A 20,596-nucleotide genomic window follows, 5' to 3' on the forward strand; every position below is an offset into this window, starting at 1 on the left:
CTTATCCATGTAACCCACTCTTTAATTTTCATCTTGCTTGAGAGCCCAGCAATGTTCCAACTAATGATACTAAGAGTGTCAATTGGTGGAATAGTGGTGCGAGAAGAGTGGGCAATGGGAAGGTCGGGGCATACTACAAGGGGTGAAGTTAATCCATCTGGACAGGGCTCAGGAGTGTTTATAAATTTTGCCCTTTCCAAAGACATTGTACTAGTAACTTTATCCGGTGTAGTGGAGGAAGTTAATAGTGGTCAATCTAAGCTACCTAATTCAGATAGAGCGGAGAATCTGTTGAATAAAGGAATTGTGTTAGGGGTCGTTTGAAATATTCTGTGTGGGGGCCTATAAAAATGGCCCAGTGGGTGAAGAGTTATGACAGTCGATGTACTGGCATAGGTATTGTGTGTGTCTAAAAAGAATCTTACTGAGCTCGGGTGTCGGAAGTTAATCACTATGCAGTCCCCACTGATATTTTTGTGTTGTGGGCCCACCCAGCTTACCCGACGGGTTGATATAATCTCATTAGATATGTTCCATCTTGCCCCTTTATGTTTAGTCAGCCAATCAATGCATTTATTGTGCAATTGTTGCCATGACTCGCTTTGGTTTTCATTAAGGGCTGGTACACCAGCTAGCACAAGAACATATGGGCAGGCTTCTGGGGGTAAGTGGAGTGATGGTCCTAGATTGTTAGTGGTGCTGTTTCTTACTGTCGCACCTCTGCTTGCGCTTACACTCTCCGATTTATTGCCTGTCCTATCTTTTCGGGTTACTGATGGAGTGATAGTAGGATTAGCGTCCGAGCTCACAATATTAGTAGTAGCTCTTCCTGCTGCTCCAAAAGAGTCATGATTTGGGCCCTTAGTCAGTGCGGTTGGATATTGGTTAAGGTACTGCTAGATGGGACGGCTTTAACCGCTGTTAAGCTTTTAGTGTAACTGTGGCCAGAGTCATCAATAGTGGCCAAACCTCCCTCCCTCAGATCATTACATAATGATTCTAATTTGTTCATAATTTTTTCACCCCGGGCGACATCCACACTCATAGTGCCTTTCCTTTTAATTTCCTCTTTTTTTACAAGGGTTTCGATTTTGTCCAATCTTTTAAAAACAAGATTAAATTGCTTAGCTATTTGAATTTCAACTTGCTTAAAAATGGTATCAACGATAGTCTCAATCAGATTGCCATTGACTTTGAATTGGTTATTACGGTCAGTATGCTCGGTCTGGGTACTGACCGAATTGTCAAAGATCTCATCGCATAGTCTAGGGGCCTCACATATACCCTTATCCCGGGCAGGAGACTCTAGTCTACAAACAGAGACGGTGGGTCTTCCCGCTCCTTCATCCGATGGTGACAGTTGCGATGATAAGTCCACAATGGAGCCTGATAACACTATTTCACAGTCATCTCCTTTATTTTTGTTCCATAAACTTTGTGGGGTTGGTTGGTTTCTACAGTGATTTGGTTGCTTCCTTTTGTTTATGGAACATTTCACTGGGCCTCTCTTACGTTTCTCCCTTGTTATTGTGATGGGACATGTTGTTTTGTCTGGTGCGGATTCCGCTAATTGGACAGTTACAGGTACAGTCACCAAGCTGGTTGTATCAGTAATAGAAGTTACAATGTCAGATTGGGCTGATGGTTTAATAACTGTTACTGTAGGGGAGAGGGGGAGACCCAAAGTAGGTGATTCATTAAGGGGCTGGGAGCATGACAAGGTAGTAGTAGTGGGAAGTCCAAAGGACATCCTGCGTTCGGTGTCCGCAATCTCGTTGGTAACCATGGTAAGGGCATTAGCCAGTAATACATCAATCGATGATGGCAGCTCGATAGGGGTAGCAGTATTAACAGCTATAGGCTTCATCGTGCGTTTCCCCATAGTTTATGTGAATACCTGTACGGCTTGGCGATGCAAAGGGGGGGGGCCCAGCCCAGCCTCGTCCTGCCCCGGACGGCCACAGACGGCCCGCCCTCTGCCCGGGCTCTGCCCGGCGACGCCCGCGCGCGTCCCGCGACGCGGGGGGAACCTCTACTGAAGTAGCGCCTCCGGCGCGCTTTCCGGCGGATGTGGGCGGGTACTGGAGGGCTGCTGGGGACTGTAGTCCTCCTCCACTGCGGCCTCGATGTGGTGGGAGGCGGCGAGGGAGACTACTGGCGACTCTCTGTCCTGGAGCCCTGGAGCCAAGAAAGAGATTTGGCGTGGCGCGATGTTTGCTCCGCAAGGTATGATCATTCTTACTCATACTAATGTGAATGATAATTATCTGTCATGGAGCAGCACTGAAAAGAGGAAGATGGCTCTGTGCTGGGGTTTATATAGTGTGTGATGTTCTGATTCTGGAAGGTTTACTGTGACTTATATGTTGGCTTTAAAATGGCTGCCATGGAACAGAAATAAAGAAATTATGCATCGTGCTGGCCTCCGGTCTTGACATAAAATCCTATGAGCGAGATCTTGCAGCCGTGCTACCAGCTTGGCTTTTATACAGGGCTCTGGCTTAACAATGCCCCAGTATTACAGCAGGGAAAGGAAGACATCTTTCAGGATGAAGAAGTCTCTACTGGGAACACAAATGACCCTCATGGACCCAAGTGTTGGATGTTTTAACAAGCCAAGTCTAGCCTCTCACTGTGTAATCTGCTACTTCTGTAGTAGGGGATCTCTGTGTATAGCCATAATCATGTTAATAGTCCCGCCCATGTGCGTGGACCCCGGTGCACTTCAATAGATATAGTCTCTTAAGTTGTCTTCTTCTGCAATCCTGCATAGACACTTAAGAGATAAGAAAAGACAATAATGCAGCCTGAAAACGCTAGGCTACTCTGGCCATTACTTCATCCTGAATAGAAAAGGATAGCCAGGTAACAGTTACATTTAACTATTTTACTAAGTTTCACACATAAAGAAACTCCCCTTCACAAAAATCCCTTTTTCATGATAGAGATGAAGGGTTGGACAGACAAGCCCCATAGGCTGCCATTATATGTCTGTAAATGGATACCGTGCCTTTAAGAATCCTTCCAGAGACCCTCGGTATCCCATGATACACAGCCAAAGGCCAGTTACTTTCAGTTCTTTTTTCCGGCTCCTGCTAGCCTGACCCTGGAGCATCTAGCTCTTCCCTTTTTGGTTTTTCATTCACTTTTAGTGATTAATTCTGGATTTTTGTAGTTTCACTCGACGTCTTTGGCCCTTGTCTACATTCTGCTGTGGTTTTTTGGCAGAATTTCTGCAGTTTTCTTGTCAAAATGCTATCTCTGTTTGGCAAGTGTCTTGACTGCAGTAGGAAAAAGGCCAAGTCTGGAGCTCACAGAGTTTGTTTTCTGTGTTTGCCTGTGTCTAATGTATTTGACACCTGTCTTCTCTGTAACATCTTTTCCAGGCGCACCTTGCGGACAGGGAGAAGATTCGGCTCCCTGGGTTGGAGCTGGGAAGACGGTAGGCATCTTCTTCAGCCTCTGGGAAAGGAGAGGGTAAATCCTCTACCAAGTCCCATGCTGCGACCTCTGGGGTGCTCCCCAGCAGCAAAAAGACTGAAAAACGTTGCTGGTCCCGGCCGACATCGAGAGAGTCAACGTCATGAAAAGTCAACGTCATGGAGCGTCGACGTCGTAGTCATGGAGTGTCGACATCATGGAGCTTCGACATCATGGAGCTTCGACATCATGGAGCTTCGACGTCATGGAGCTTCGACGTCATGGAGCTTCGACGTCATGGAGTGTCGACGTCATGGAGTGTCGACGTCATGGAGTGTCGACGTCATGGAGTGTCGACGTCATGGAGTGTCGACGTCATGGAGTGTCGACGTCATGGAGTGTCGACGTCATGGAGTGTCGACGTCATGGAGTGTCGACGTCATGGAGTGTCGACGTCATGGATGGTCGACGTCATGGATGGTCAACGTCTAGGTGCGCATCGATGAGAAGGTAGACGTCAAGGGGTCAATACTGACGCTCGAGGTCTAGGTCCCGTTTCCGGGCCTCGCTCCGTGGGGAACCCATCATCGTCGGCGGGGACATCGCGTTCCAGGCAACGTTGACTCGACGTCGAGCAGTGGATCGACGTCGAGGAGAACTTCTGATGGGGAGTCTGGGGCTACTTTACGTGGCCAGTTCGTAAGCGAGGGACATTGGTTTCTTCGCCTAGTTCGGAGTATTTGCATACCTACTCATCATCTAGGTCGCCTCCTGCTCCGCCTCCACTGGTGGTACCATCGGGGATACCTCAGAATTCTCTCCGGCTGCTCTCCCACCCACCGCCTCAGCCTCAGGGGCCCGTGGCTCCGCAGCCTACGACCCCCGTGGAACCTCGATGACCAAGAACAAGGTCTTGTTTGAGACATCGGTCGCATGGGCTCCGCTGTCTTCCATAAGATCCCGTTGTCACCGTTACGGAAGGTCTCGGTTCCGGCATGCCAGGGATACATCTTCTGCGAGTACGGGGAGGTTCTCTCCTACTCTCATGAATTTCCCCCATAGAGGGTTTTTCACTGGTTGGCGGTATTTCCACCTACCAGGAGGTTCTGGCTTCAAAGCTCCCTGTACAGTTGACATCAGTGATGTTTGAAACTGTACGGAAGAGACAAAAATTTCGTCCACTGCTTCCGTTGGTGCCGGGTTTGGACACCTTCCAGGTTATGGGAGTACTATTGCCCCCCGGAGTCGGATGCCTTCCTCCGGGTGGACCTCACTCCTGACTTTGTCATAGGGGTGGCGGCACGAAAACAGCATGTTACGGCTCCGACTTCCCCTGTGCCACTGGATGAGGAGAGCCGTAAGAGGGATTCGGCGGGTAGGAAGACTTGCAAGTGGGAGTTCGTTCAACAATTTTGTGGCTCTCCTGCCCCGAGACAGGAGGAAAGACTTACAGGAGATAGTCAGTGAGGGCCTGATGGTCTCAAATCCACTCGTCGGCACGGCAGCAGATAATTTGCTCCTGGCGGCCTCCGGGTATTGCCATAGTATTATTCTGCGGCGGCATGCTTGAATTCGTCTGACGCCTCTGAAGCATGCAGCACAGCAGGGTATTTCCAATCTCCCGTTCTCTGGCGCAACTCTTTGTCTCCCATGCGGATGACGAGGTAGCCCACATGAGGACCGAAGTGGAGACTTTGAAGGCTGTAGGTTTGGAGAAATCTAGAGCAGCTTAAGACCTTCCGCCCTTTCCAGCGGCGTTATTACCAAGCATCCTTGGTTTAATCAGGAGCTGAGAGCTCTTAAACAAGAGTGTAAAAGGGAAGAGAGGCAATGGAGGAGAGAGTTTAGTGGGGGAAAAAAAGCAGATACAGAGCGGTTCTAAAGAAATACAAGACCGCCCTGATGAATACCAAACCTGCCTTCTTTGCCAGTAAAATCGAGTCCTCTGCTAATGCTCCCAGGGAAATATTTAGATTTGTGAAATTGCTGACTAAAGTCCCCGACTCACGGCCTGACTCGGACGAAGCAGGCAGTCGATGTGAAGAACTGGCGACCTTTTTCTGCACTAAGATTAAAAAGATCATTGATACGCTTCCCCCACTATCTTCAATCGCCTCTCAAATGCCACATATTAGTCACAATCTATCGGACCACCCCAGGCTCTCCTCCTTCTCTCCTCTTAGGGAAGATCTTTTTCCTACTCTGCTGAATACCATCAAGAGTGGTTCCCCATGTGATCCTGCTCCGATGAGCATTTTGAATGCAGCCCTTTCCACCGTCAGCAAACCAATTGTGAATATGGTGAATGCCTCTTTGAATTCAGCTATTGTGCCTAGAGAATGGAAGATAGCAATGGTTAGGGCCTTGCTTAAGAAACCCAGTTTGGATCCAGGGGACTTTTCCAACAACCGTCCTATTTCTCTATTACCGGGCATTAGTAAACTGACTGAGAAATTCGTCAATTCACAATTGGCTTCCTTTTTGGAAACTAATAATTTGCTGCATCTATCACAAACTGGGTTCAGGAAAGGACAGGGAACAGAAACTGCTTTGTTGAGGGTAGTGGAGGATGCCAGGAGGATTCTGGATGATGGTGGCAGCGCAGCCATTATCCTCCTGGACCTCAGTGCCGTCTTCGACACAGTTAACCATCACATTCTGGTCTCCCGCCTCAGCAATATGGGAATCAGGGGCAAGGCTCTTAAGTGGCTGGAATCCTTCCTTGAGGACAGATTTTTTAAGGTCTTTGAGGATGATCACTGCTCTGGTCCGGTCCCCTTACAGTGTGGGGTTCCACAGGGGTCGTCCCTCAGCCCCACATTGTTCAATGTGTATATGGCCCCTTTGGCGGAGATAGTGGTCCCCTTTGGGGTCCAGCTCGTGAGTTACGCCGATGACACTCAGCTGGTGTTTTCCCTGAATCAGTTCAGACAGTCTCCGCTGCAGTTACGTAACTGTTTAGAAGCTGTGGCATGTTGGATGGACCAATCCCACCTTAAACTGAATGGTGGGAAAACAGAGCTGTTGTTGCTGGGACGGCAGGCTAGCTTTGACAACGCGACCTTCTGGCCTCTGTGTATGGGGCCGGGCCCTACTTCTAAACCAGAAGTTAAAAGCCTTGGGCTTTGGCTAGATGCGGAGCTAACGTTCAGAACTCAGGCTAGGAAGGTTGCTGCCACCTGTTTTGGGATTTTAAAAACCATGCGAAAAATCCTCCCACAACTGCCGGAAAGGGCTAGAAAAATCCTAATACAATCTCTGATCCTTTCCAGGATAGATTATGCGAATGCCTTGTATTTAGGAGCACCAGCCTCCACGACCAAACGGCTTCAAGTCGTTCAGAATGCGGCGGCAAGGCTTCTAATGGGCGTTAATCACCGTACATCAGCTAAACCCGCTCTGAAATCTCTTCACTGGCTTCCGGTGAAAGAGCGGGATTTCTTTAAATCTTTGTGTATGGCACATAAACTCCTCCACGGGAAAGGTCCCCCCATCTTGGAAAATGTGGTCATTCCTCACAAATCCCCTCTAAATCTCCGATCCAATGATCAGAACTTGGTAGTGATCCCTCGAATTAAGAGATCCCGTTCTGGTGGGCGTCTCTTTTCATTAAACGCATCCAAACTTTGGAACTCCCTTCCTCTGATGCTTCGCCAGGAGCCTTGTCTGCTTGTGTTTCGGCAGAAGCTGAAACCTGGCTCTTCCCGAGGACTTAAGTCATGTTTCTGGTCTAGTTAACGGCATTCCTATTTTTTCCTTGGGTTACCCTTGTTGAGCGCTGGGATGCTTTCGAGTAGCCATGCGCTATATAAGAGCCTCTTCAATTCAATTCAATTCCTCCCAGATTTTTGAGCGGTCTCGGGCCTCCATTCCGAAGAGAGGAGGATCCAACCAGCAGCCTGGTCAAGGGACCAAGGCCCCTGCTGGTTCCAAGCCCTGAAGGGTTTCCTTCCCCTCGTCCGTTATCCACTCCGGTGGGGGGGGGCTGTGTCCGAGAACATTTGGCAGAGTAGCAGAAAATAATTCAGGACATTGGGTGCTGAATATTGTGCACATTGGATACTTGATACGTTTTACAGGTTCTCCTCCATCAATCCCTCCAACTCGATTACGTTACATACGCGAGTTATAGGGGGAGTCCAACACCCTCTTACAGGAAAGGGCGTTAGAACCGGTTCTTCTGGGGCAGGATGGAACAGGACTGTATTCACTGTTCCTTCTCGTGTGCAAGACAGACATGAACGAGTTTGGACTCATTCTCGACTTGCGACAAGCCGACACAGGGGTTCGAAAGTAAAAAAAAACAACACTCTGGTTGTTGTCCCTGCATCAGATTTACCCTCAACTTCATCAGGGAGACTGGCTATGCGCAATAGATCTGCAGGACGCAGATTTTCACGTACCCATAGTGGGGAAAATGTCGCATGTTCCTGTGTTTCACAGTGGGCAACAACTATTATCAGTACTTCGTGATGCCTTTCGGCCTGAAGTCAACACCTCGGACATTTTTCAAACACGAGACCGGAGTGGCTGCGCATCTGAGAAGGATTAGAGTGTTCGTCTACCCGTATCTGGACGACTGGTTGATCAAGGCAGCTACTTTCGGGAAGCACACCTGCATTTCAATTGGACTTCCAATCTCTTACTTCGTTTGGGACTCCACAGCAACCTCACGAAGTCTGTCTCGGCCCCTGTACCCTGTCTACAGCACCTTGGTGCCACTATTCGACGCACACACAGCAAATATGTGTCCTTCGGAGGAGAGATGCTCATCGATCCTTCGGAAGGCCGAAGCTGTCAGGATCAGGCCCTCCCCCACGGTGGGAACGGTATCGTCTCTCCTGAGCTTTATGGTTTTGTGTCTTCCTCTCTCCAGATGAACGCCTCCATAGGGGACCCCTGCAGGAATGTCTTGAGGATCAGTGGACCAGATGCTGGGGGTTTGAAAAGACAGGATTCAGCTGTCACGAAAAGCTCTACGGCTCATCCGCTGGTGGTGTTCTGCACGAAATCTCCGGGGGATTCCCTTCCAGCACATAGATGCCCATGCATACCATAGTGATGGTTGCTTCTCTACATGGCTGGGGTGCGCATTCTGGCCATCTTTAGATACAAGGCACATGGTTCCCGAAAGAGTCCGGGTACTACATGGTCATCCTGGATCTTCGAGCAGTCGATGTGGCGCTGAAAGCCTTCCAGCCGTCCTTTCACACCTGCTTCGTGCTTGTCCAGATGGTCCATACAACGACAGTGTTCTGCCCCATCAAGCTGGGGCATCCAGATCTCGAGTGTTGTCGGAACCTGACCAGCATGGCAACTCACCTTCTCAGGTTCAGAATGCTCAGGCAGACGCTCTCTGCAGACTCATTCACGTGCGCCACACATGGGTCTTGCCCGACTGAATGGGGCAAGACATATTCGAAAGATGGGGTACTACGGAAATCGATCGGTTCTCTATCGCAGTAAACAGCAGAGGCCACGACTTGCCTTCAGGTTCTGCCACCCAGGGACTCTGGGGAAGGCTCTATGTGTCGGTTGGTCAGGCTGTTTTTTTCTCTACGCTTTTCTGCCAATTTTCCTGATTCCGACAGTGCTGTTCAAGCTCTCACTCGCTGGCAGGCCTAGATGAGCCTCGTTGCTCCAGAGTGGCCCCGTCAGTGGTGGTTCACAGACCCACTCCACCGATCTCTTCTGCCACTTTCTCCGTCTTTCGTGCTGGCCGGACCTTCTGAAGAAGTTCGGCAGACAGGTGGTGCACTCCAGCCTCTTGTTACATTTAGCGGCATGGCTCCTGAATTAGTATAGCGCGGATGTTTGAATCTCCGTCAGGACTTCTGGAGGTATATATAAAAAAATTAAATAAAAAAAAAAGGTCAAACTTCCATCTACACGCATGTCCTATGCGCATAATAGTCCAGATTTTCCTTCTAGGGTGTTTTTAAGGACTTAAGGTTCCTACTTTCTGTACAGAAGATGTCCTCCTTCTTTACTTCCTACTCTTGGCTCGCTCTGGTCTTCGATACCATTCCATCGATGTTCATCTGGCAGCTTTGACTGCTTATAGGGAATGTACTTCACAAATTTGTTTTCTTTTAAAAATCCCAGTCATCTGAGATTTTCTTGAGGGATGGACGTAAGTGTTTCCTTCCATTCGGCGTCCTTCGCCTCCCTGGGAGTTGTGTGTAGTTCTGTCACGACTTATGAAGGAACCATTTGAACCCTTCCATAGGGTTTTTCTTCAGCATCTGCCCTAAAAGATGGCTTTCCTTGTGGCCATAACTTCTGCCCATAGGGTCAGCGTTCTTCAGGTTTATGTTGTGAAGAACCTTATACGGCATTTAGTTCCTCTACGCTAGTTATGAGGACGCAACAGGTATAGCTATCTCCGAACAATCTAATTCTGGGTGGATTGTTTTCCTGCTTTCAGCTGTGTTATCAGAATGCTAACAAGCCTTTGATTAGTAAGCCTAAAGCTCACTTTACCAGAGGTAAAGCAGCTGCTGTGGCTTTACTTCGTGAAGTACCTATTTCGGAATTCTGTAAGGCTGCCACTTGGAAGTCATTCCATACATTTACTGAGCACTACAGCCTAGACACTGATGCTAGGGTGGATGCTCAGGTTGGGCAGGCTTCGCTGAGCAATTTATTTGCACAATAGTGGGTGTGTTGTTTCTTCCACCGCTGGGGTTGTTTTTTGGGGATGGGCTTGCCATTCTATTCACATGATTGACTATACACAGAGATCCCCTACTACAGAAGGAGTAGTTTCTTACCTGTAACTCCAGTTCTGTAGTAGGGGTATGTCTGTGATCGTCATAAGCAAACCGCCCTCCTCCCCGGTCGATGAAACAGTGATATCCTGAATGCAAAAGGCCTTACTTTATACGCCTTCAAAAAGAACTGAAAGTAACTGGCCTTTGGCTGTGCATCATGGGATACCGAGGGTCTCTGGAAGGATTCTTAATGGCACGGTATCTATTTACAGACATATAATGGCAGCCTATGGGGCTTGTCTGTCCAACCCTTCATCTCTATCATGAAAAAGGGATTTTTGTGAAGGGGAGTTTCTTTATGTGTGAAACTTAGTAAAATAGTTAAATGTAACTGTTACCTGGCTATCCTTTTCTGTTCAGGATGAAGTAATGGCCAGAGTAGCCTAGTGTTTTCAGGCTGCATTATTGTCTTTTCTTATCTCTTATGTGTCTATGCAGGACTGCAGAAGAAGACAACTTAAGAGACTATATCTTATTTGGTATCACCACCTCTGTTAGCACATGGATGCCTTTTCTGGCAATTGCATGCTTTACATATTGGATAAATACATAAATGAGAATAATGTTCAGCCACTGGCGGGCGATTCTCCTGGGCTATCAGCATACTGAGGTCACTGCTGGTCACCACTTGATAGGGCTTTCACACTCGGTGGCTGACATAAAGCACAGAATGGGACCCTGCCCATTCTCCTTGGGGTGAGCCCCACTCTAGACTTGGCGCTCTAAACCACAAGCGGGAACTCAAGGCATGTGTAATCCGCAGTGTGCTTAAAAGGAATAATCTTTGTTCGGGCTCACTAAAGCCCCTTTACCCTAGTCCATGATCTCCTGGCTTCTTTTCTCAGTAGTCTCCTCTGTTAAAAAAAGACTATACCTCACATACTGACACCATACTCTTCCACCTTCCGCTGGCCTGTTATCCAAACTTCAGCCGAATTTATTTGATGTAGGACGTGTTCTTTGTGGTATGAGAGAAGTATATAGGAAGTGTACATGGACAGTAGGCCTCGCACGTGGTGTGTTTGCAGGAAAATGCATTCCCCTTTATAGGGCTGCCAAAGCTGGTTTGTCCAGGAAGCAGGGGTATGCAGTGCAATCTGTTTTCCAGGAAAAACAAATGAGACGCCTGGTATGCCTGAATGAGTGAAAGTGCCTGCAGGTTTCTGATTTCATACTAACCGCAAACAGTACACGAAAATGAATGATATGGAAGTTTACTAAAGATCTTCAGCCAGTCAAGCCTTGTGAGGGTGAGGCTACAGACGCACTGCAAGCAGGACAGCCATGTGAGGCTTTGGCCCTACTGTGCTGCACTATTGGGCAATTGAAAGGAAGATAGAATTCTGGATAATGCAAGCATGAAGGATTCGGTCCTTGGGAGTAGTTAGGACCCTATCCTGGAAAGGAAACCAGATCCAAAGAGCTAAAATTCATAACACAAGCCACCTTATGCGCTTTGAGGAATTTATATGAGCTCCGGTCCCTATGCCCGATGTCCATCAGTAGCTCCCCCTCTTCAAAAAAAGAAAATTCTACCTGATATCCCAGCAACACCTGCCTCCTCCTTCTGTGTGTTCCCTCTCACTTCCAGCGCCTTTCTCTCCTCTTCCTGTGAGAGCTGAGAGCACACACCTTGTTAACAGTAGGTCTGTGAGAGCTCTCTTGACAGCAGCCCTGATGGAGCCCAGAAAGATATTTCTTCCCTAGGTCAGTCTGCACATACCTGGCCAGGCAAACAAAATGGTGGTTGGTGGCACCGGGGTTTCACCTGCCTCCCTTATATCCTCCATGTCTGTGGAGACCTTAGGAAGATGTGGAAGGCGGGAGAGAATGCACTTTGTCAGCTGCCATTCAATTTCCTCCTTTATAGAGACCAGGGATAAGCAGGGGATCACCATCTGCCCAGACATCGTCGTCGGGACCAGGTGTTACTCTGCTAGTACGTCAGTACATCAGGACAGAGAGTATCCATTTCAAATCCATTATCCTGTAAAGAGGCATCCAGGGCAAGCCATTTACAAGAACAAGTTTCTGATAACATGGCTGTTATGTAGTGTGCGCATTTTAGTAGTGGCCAACCACAATGTTTTTACCATTTTTGCCTCTGTTCTCTTTTTTCCATTTTCCTCCTCCCGCTCAGTGTGTTGGTTTGCCCATTGGAATGTTGGTCCATGACTAGATCTAACTGTAGTTTGGGACGTTTATTCTGGATGAGCTCCCTTATTGATGAGACTCAATATAGTTTGTGGTTCCTTCACCAGTCTGGACTTTGATTTACAACAATGGCTGCCCTCCAGATATGCACTGCCTGCTTACAGTATGATGTTTATTGGACAGACATGAATGTCTCTGTGTTGTGTCGTAGTCTAGATCTGTGAAGTGAAGGCTTCTAGCCGTGTCGGCTCCTAACCGTATTTGCTGGTTTCCTTTCGCAGACCTGGGAAGACCCGCATCACACGGATAAAGAAACGGGCTGCTGTGGGGATAATGACCCCATCGATGTATGTGAAATTGGCTCAAAGGTGCGTTTCAGTGACCGCTTCTTATTTCTAGATTAACTTGCAGCCTCTGATGCAGCTCTCGCAACCCCCCTGTGAGCGAATGATCATTGGGGCTTCTTTCTGAAAAGGGCTGCAGATTAAAAAATGTTATGCTGTTACTGTTGTTTATTAGCACTAAGCGTAACCGAAAAATATTGTTTTAGGTTAATTTGCTCAGTCTATCAGTCATTTGCATTGTTGAGGAGAAACAATCATATTTAATGAAGAAAAATTTGGATTTAAAGAACTAAGCACTGTTAATGAATTGTTTCATAGGTGAATACCTCCTTCTAACAGCCTGAAGGATACAATAAGTATAGCTATCAGGATCAGCTTCTATGCGAAGTGAAGATTAAAAAGGGCCAACCTTTTGTTTAGGAAATGCTTGAATTTAGTAGGATGCACCACATGCATAGGTTTGGAACTGGACTTTAAGTTTGAGAGAACGAAAATTAAATACATTGGATAATGAATCAAATATACAAAGTGTCTTTTGTGAACAGAGCATCCTAAACATCTACAACTAGGTGGGTGTGTGCCTGGATTTTTCTTTATTCAGTGTATTGCAGAATAACGTTTTTAGGTCAAGTCTGCGAGAGCATGCGCTAGCACCCCTTAAAGAAGCATGTGTAGCTGGTAGGAGGTAGGGTGTCTTGCTTTATGCAGGTCTGGAAGACCATAACTTCAGACCACTGTGTTTTACAGGTTATAGAAAAAGGGTATGCTCTTCTCTGTCAGCAGGCTTCTCCCCATATAGCTCCTTCTCAGTCGGAAGATCACCTGCAGATACTGCAGTTACTCCAAACTCACGAGTGGGGTCGTGATATCGGACTCCACAGCAGCTTCATATCATCTTGGGAAGTAGAAGCAAGTAGACTTATATAGGCGCCACCACTGCGTGCTGAAGTCCGCTCCTTTCTTTCTGTGCCCTTTTGATGCGGCTCTAGAGTTATGGTTTCATACTTTTTGTTAGTGTGTTACTGACTCCAAAATGTTTTTCAGTGCTCTAAAACTCTGTTCCCCAAAAGACCACAGGTTTCAAACAGTGCCACGACTACAGGAAGCAGATGTTGGTTTTGGCCCCATACGATGTCTGTCTATGTCTGTATGTCCTGTGACAAATGCTCACTAATGCACCTCAAGGCCACCAGGAAGCAGGAGGGCTAAGTTATACAAATCCGAGCATGAGAAAGATTACGCTACAAGGCCCAGGTCTGCTCCAAGTCCCATGCCCACTCGGATTCAGATCCCGACCCTGCTGCTAGTCACCATCCTATGGTAAGCCGCAGTCCAAAGACACTTCTGGCTATAAGCAAAAGAAGCCTAGTCTGGATTTTTCTGCCTGCCATCTTTCCCACTCCGGGGAGAAGTTGTGCATTCGGCACTTGAACGATCCAACTCCACCTCCCTTGTCCAAATCTAAGCCTATTCTGAGGTTGATTCTGACATGCCACAAGCAACCTGAGCCATAATAAACCTTGCTGCAGAAAGAAGCTTTCAAGGAGGCCATGCTGCAACTATCCCAGATGATTCTAGATTCCTCTGGAGCACCTTTGGGCCCATGGATCCAGTGGGACCTCTACCAATGCCAGCGGACACTTTTTGGATACCTGCCTGGCCCTCAGCCAACGCCCAGTCATACTGCCACTCCTGCGCTGAAGGCTATGTCAGTTCTGACCACTTTGACATCAGCCTCGTCTCCAGAGGTGCCAAGATCCAACCCGTACACCTGTTTCGATCTGGAGCTGACTTCAGCCTGAGCGTGGTCAATGCCTCATTATGAAATAACTAAAGCTCAGCACCCGGTCTGGGGGGGACTCCCAGGCAGTGTTAATTCTAAGACATCAGTGTTACCGGAACCTGGTGACTTTATTTGGATTGCTTTCTGATGCTGCCCAGGCCCTTCAGAATGTACTTTATGATGAAGATTGTGACAAGGAAGCAGATAATTCCCTCTCCCCTCATTACACTGATGCTGGCAAGTATTTAGGAATCCAAAATGCTAGGGGCTGTTTATGTTTTGGTGAGACAGTTGCACTCCCTCCTGTGCCTCCTACAAAGGAGAATGCTTCTTTCGCAGTGGTTGTCCGCAGAGCCACAGAAATGTTGCACTTTTAGTTGCCCATGATAGAAACCAAGGGAAATCTGCTAACCAAGATCTTGCTTCTGGGGCCTGCAACTTCTTTGCCGTTTAATAAGTTTATAACAAAGGCATGAACAGTGGCCGGGTCTAAGCTGTCCTCGGCTCCTCAGGTGAGTCGTCCTGTAACTAGGCATCATAGGCCTGCTCCTGGTACCCAACATCCGGCTCCTTAGATCTTTGTGGTTCGGTCTTCAAGAAGTAAGGTTAAAGCTAATTTGTTCCCCACTGCCCCGCTGGACAGAGAGTTAACACACATTGATATGTTTGGAGAGAAGGTTTTCCCATCTACCACTTTCGCAATGAGATTCCTGAATGCTCTCTGTCTGCTAAGGTGTCATGCACATGCCCTGTGGGATATGGCCGATAAAATGGAGAAATTTAGGAGTGCATTTGAACAAACAATCCATGATAGATAAGACTTCTAAGTATGTTTTGATAGTCTGGGTACAACAGACTTTGGGTGCCAGCAGGTAGGTCGCCCCCCCAGCCGCCACACGGTCCTCCTGTGCTCTGCTGCTGCCTGCCAGTACCCGCCGCTGCCAAGTAAGCCCCCTGCGCCTGTTGTCCTCTCGCTATTGTTTGTGCCCCTGTGACCCATTTTCTTCTGTTACCCCGCTCCTGGTCCCCTCGCCTTGTCTCTGCCCCGGTGACCCCCGTTATTTCTTCTTTGTTTGTGCCCCTGTGACCCGTATTCTTCTGTTACCCCGCTCCCAGGTCCCACGCTCCTGCCTGTGCCCCCCTCCCCCGTTTCCCCCGGTCCACCTCCTGCCGCTGCACCCTGCGGCCACGCCCCCCCCGCTGTCCCATTCGCCACCCCGCTCCCGCCTCCCAGCTGCTCCTCCCTCCCACTACCACTTATATGGAGGCCGCGCAGCGCTGAAGGGAGCGACCTTTGACCCTGCCAGCAGGTAGGTCGCCCCCCCAGCCGCCACACGGTCCTCCTGTGCTCTGCTGCTGCCTGCCAGTACCCACCGCTGCCAAGTAAGCCCCCTGCGCCTGTTGTCCTCTCGCTATTGTTTGTGCCCCTGTGACCCGTTTTCTTCTGTTACCCCGCTCCTGGTCCCCTCGCCTTGTCTCTGCCCCGGTGACCCCCGTTATTTCTTCTTTGTTTGTGCCCCTGTGACCCGTTTTCTTCTGTTACCCCGCTCCCAGGTCCCACGCTCCTGCCCGTGCCCCCCTCCCCCGTTTCCCCCAGTCCACCTTCCCGCCGCTGCACCCTGCGGCCACGCCCCCCGCTGTCCCATTCGCCACCCTGCTCCCGTCTCCCAGCTGCTCCTCCCTCCCACTACCACTTATATGGAGGCCACGCAGCGGCCGCGCCGCTGGCGCGCCGAAGGCGTGCCTAAGGCAATCCCGTCCGCGCCTGGACCGCGCCCAGTGCCAGGACCCCTGGCCCCCGCCGGAGCCAACCCACCCGACGGAGATACGACGACGCCGCCCTCCACGCACTCAACACCGGCCGACAGCCAGCCTGCTACAGAGCCACCCCGAAACGCACCCATGGAGCCTTCACCTGCCACGCCTGCAAGTTCACCTGCCTCCGGACCTGCACCGCGCCCGCCAGAACAGGCGCCAACAACAACCACCTCAAGTGCATCCTGCTCAACACCCGCTCCGTCCACAAGCACGCCGTCGAACTCTGGGACCTCCTCGAGACAACAGCGCCGGACGTCGCTTTCCTCACGGAAACCTGGATAAACGCCTCCTCAGCCCCCGACATCGCCATAGCCATCCCGGACGGCTATAAGATCACCCAGAGGGACCGCATCAACTAAGCCGGAGGCGGCATCGCCATTGTCTACAGAAACACCATCCGCATCACGACCAACACCGACGACACCCTCACCGCCGCTGAACTCCTCCACTTCCAGATACACACCGACCCCAAGACCACCCTCAGAGGTACCCTCATCTACAGACCCCCGGGACCACGCACTCAATTCAGCCTAGCCATTGCAGACTTCATCAGCCCGCTCGCCCTCGCCTCCTCCGACTACATCCTCCTAGGGGACCTCAACTTCCACCTGGAGAACAACAAGGACAACAACACCACCACCCTGCTAGACCACCTCGCCAATCTCGGACTCAAGCAACTGGTCAACACCCCCACCCACTACGCCGGCCACACGCTTGACCCCATCTTCTCCTCCAGCAACCACATCTCCTTCAGCCACTACACCGGACTTCACTGGACCGATCACAGCTGCATCCACTTCAACTTCAGGAAAACCACGACTCGCCACCGCCCGCAACAAGCTCCCCGTAGATGCTGGAGCAAGATCACCACCGACCAGCTCACCACCTCCCTGAGCCAAAACCAACCCTCCAACACTACGGACCCCAACGAAGCAGCCCTCAACCTCACACAGGGGATCACCAAATGCGCCGATGCCCTTGCACCACTGAAGAACCCTCCAAGCAATCCCGACAGCAAGAAAGCCTCATGGTTCACCGACGATCTCAAAGACTCCAAGAAATCCTGCCGAACCCTTGAAAAAACTTGGCGCAACGACCAGTCAACAGAAAACATGACAGCCCTCAAGACCGCCATCCGCAAACACCACCAGCTGATCCGCACCACCAAAAGGATAGCATTCAGAGACCGACTGGACAACAACACCCACAACAGCAAGGAACTCTTCAGCATCGTCAAAGAGCTCTCCAACCCCAGCGCCAGCAACAACGACATCACGCCATCGCAAGACCTCTGCGACTCACTCGCCACGTTCTTCCACCGCAAGATCACCGATATACACGACCGCTTCAGCGCTCAGACCACGTACCCATCCACCGAGTCAACGCCCCCCACCACCACCCTTTGCACCTGGAACCCCGTCAGCACGGAAGACACCACGCACATGATGAACACCATCCACTCCGGCTCCCCAGCCGACCCCTGCCCACACCACATCTTCAACAAAGCCGACTCCATCATCGCACCCCAACTCCGGGACATCATTAACAACTCCTTCGCATCCGCCACCTTCCCGGAGAGCTGGAAGCATGCGGAGATCAGGGCCCTCCTGAAGAAACCCACCGCAGACCCCACAGACCTCAAGAACTTCCGCCCCATCTCGCTCCACCCCTTCCCAGCAAAAGTCATTGAGAAAACCGTCAACAAACAGCTGACCACCTTCCTCGAGACGAACAACTCCCTCGACCCATCGCAGTCCGGATTTCGAGCGAACCACAGCACCAAGACTGCCGTCATCGCAGCCACCGACGACATCAGGACCCTGCTGGACAACGGTGAAACGGCCGCCCTCATCCTCCTCAACCTGTCGGCCACATTCGACACCGTCTGCCATCGCACCCTGACAACCCGACTCCACCACGCCGGGATCCACCAGGCATACCTTGCAGATCTGCCATTTGACAGCTCTAGACATTTGGAGAAAAAGCTGTTTCTGCATTCTATACCACCAGTTCCTTGGAAAGGAGAGCACGGTGTCACTCCCAGTACATTTTGGTGCCCAAAACCGCCATCGGGCTTAGGCTGATATTTGGTCTTTGATTCATGAACACTTTCCATTCGAAGAACAAGTTTGCTGCCTTGGATCTGGGGTACTGAATGATTTCCTTCGACTTGAAGTGCACACACATTCATGTGACTGTTCAGCAGTCCCGCAGACATCTTCTTCAGTTCATGGTAGAAAACTTTCAGATTACTGTCCTCCTCTTTGGCCTTACCTCGGCCCTAAGGTGTCATTGACATCTATTCGAGCTATAAGGAGAGCAAACATCACAGGTGAATTTTGGAATACATTCATATATTACATATGTACTTTTGAACTAGACATTTTACCTGTTAGAGACTCACTGGTTATGTACACTTACACACCTCCACATACCATGGAAATTGTAATTGTACAGGTATGACCATGTGAGGGGTCTCATTCCAGATCTTTCACACCTAAGAAAAGAGGCATGACCACTCCCTTATGATGGCCTTCATTCATCCAAGTCATGTGCACGACATGCTTCACTCAGATGAGTTAAAAGGATGTGCCATAGCCAGATGCTGGCCTTCTCTTCCAACTTTATCAGTCCAAAGCATCCGCACCATCATCTCTTTCAATCCTTATCCAACCCTCAGATCTATCTTCTCTATAACAGATCAATTCTGCTCTCCATGACTGAGATAAACACCTACTCGCATATGAATGGCTCAAATGTTATCAAATTAGATTTTGTCAAATCAGATGTATGTACTGCAGTTGCACATGTCTGCACATATACCTGTTATCCTTTGATTGATCGAGACCTCCTATGTTCAACCTCCTATCACAATCTAGTTTAAAACAGAAGGAATAACCTATCATTACCATCCCTGTGCTATTGGATGTAAACTGTACTGCAGCATCAACACCTGAATGACATGGTTGAATCCAGAATCATTTTAAGCTCTTCACACCTTTTGGGCGTAGCTTCTAAAAGGATGATTCCCAAAAAAGTGACTGGAGTCCCACACTTTGACCGCTTCAGTGACCTTGAGTGGCAGCCAATGCATTCTGAACTCAAAGAAAACGTTTTCTGAATAACTTTTGCTCCCACTCCCAACACAAATACTCCAGTCACACAGTAGTATGTTTGCATAGTTGGTCAATGCAGTCAGTTAATGCCCAACAAACAAACGCACAACCACTTGGATAAAATGGTAATATATATTCCAAGCTATTCCATGACTACAATCCTGTTACTATTAATTTAAAAAAGAAATCTAGTCCAACTAGACACTTACTGGGAGAAGGCAATTTTGGTTACTGGACAAAAGAATCTAGGGATGTTTCAGCTTGGAGTATTCCAACAGTGGATATTTGCTGATGTGGGATTGTCCATCAGTTCTTTCCTCTCTTGTACTTGGGGTTCTGGAGTTCATTAACAAGACTTTGTTTTACAGTAGGTTTTTAGAGGTAGCATCAGTTAACCTCTTTGGTCCCAGGAGAGAACCGACCCTTACCTCAAGCACAGTGCTGTGTTCAGCAGATTCTGTGATGATCCTCATGGTTTGGTAGTGCAGTTGGATCCGGTTCGGAGTAGGGCTAGCTGTTTCCTGGTAGGTATTGGACGAAGGAAGTAGCGATGATGGCGGACGTTATGGACGGAGGTCTATGAGTAACCTTTTTACCATGGATTTGAAGTCTAATTTGGATAGTTTTGTTGTTGAACTGTTGAGAGTATGTGCACTCAGCAGTTTGGCATAAATAGACTAATGCCATTAAAACCATGGTAGTAGGGGTGTTTGCTGCCAGGTGCAATCCGTCCGAGATACACATGATAGACCACATCAGGCAGACACTGAATTTGAAATGTAGCCAACAGTAGAACAGAAGAAATATATGGAAAATAATGCAGGTAACCCGTTTATTTATTTGTTTTGTAATGCATTTTGTAGAGCTAACAGCAGTAGAGCTGGTGTTTAATAGCATTTTTTGGTGATTTGATGTTCGCATCCCGTTTGGAACCTTGATCGAAGGCTGCTGTGTGGGATTATGAAGCCAACATTTTAACTTGGATTAGTTGGGATTGAGTTTTAGGATGTGGGCACAGCAAGTTTAAGAGCTGCCATGACTAATTTTTATTTTCCGCAATGGAATTTTAGATTTAAATCTGATCTGGTCAAGTATTTTTGCACAGCTGAATCTCAGATCACATATGGGAATGTAGTTTTGCAACAGCACCTAAAAATGCTCTATTTTGGACCAAATGCACAGTGCACT

The 20,596-nt window shown here is 49.0% G+C and overlaps 1 protein-coding gene across 1 annotated transcript in view; it reads left to right on the plus strand.

Annotated features, from left to right (window-relative positions):
* Positions 1 to 20,596, plus strand: part of PPA2 (inorganic pyrophosphatase 2) — a 360,440-nt gene that overhangs the window by 146,057 nt on the left and 193,787 nt on the right. Inside the window, exon 6 of the mRNA XM_085641413.1 lies at positions 12,629 to 12,715. Coding sequence (XP_085497539.1) covers positions 12,629 to 12,715 — 87 coding nt within the window. The remainder of the gene's footprint in view (positions 1 to 12,628; positions 12,716 to 20,596) is intronic.

The sequence above is a fragment of the Triturus cristatus genome, chromosome 2_2, assembly GCF_964204655.1.
Source record: "Triturus cristatus chromosome 2_2, aTriCri1.1, whole genome shotgun sequence".
Lineage (NCBI taxonomy): Eukaryota > Metazoa > Chordata > Amphibia > Caudata > Salamandridae > Triturus > Triturus cristatus.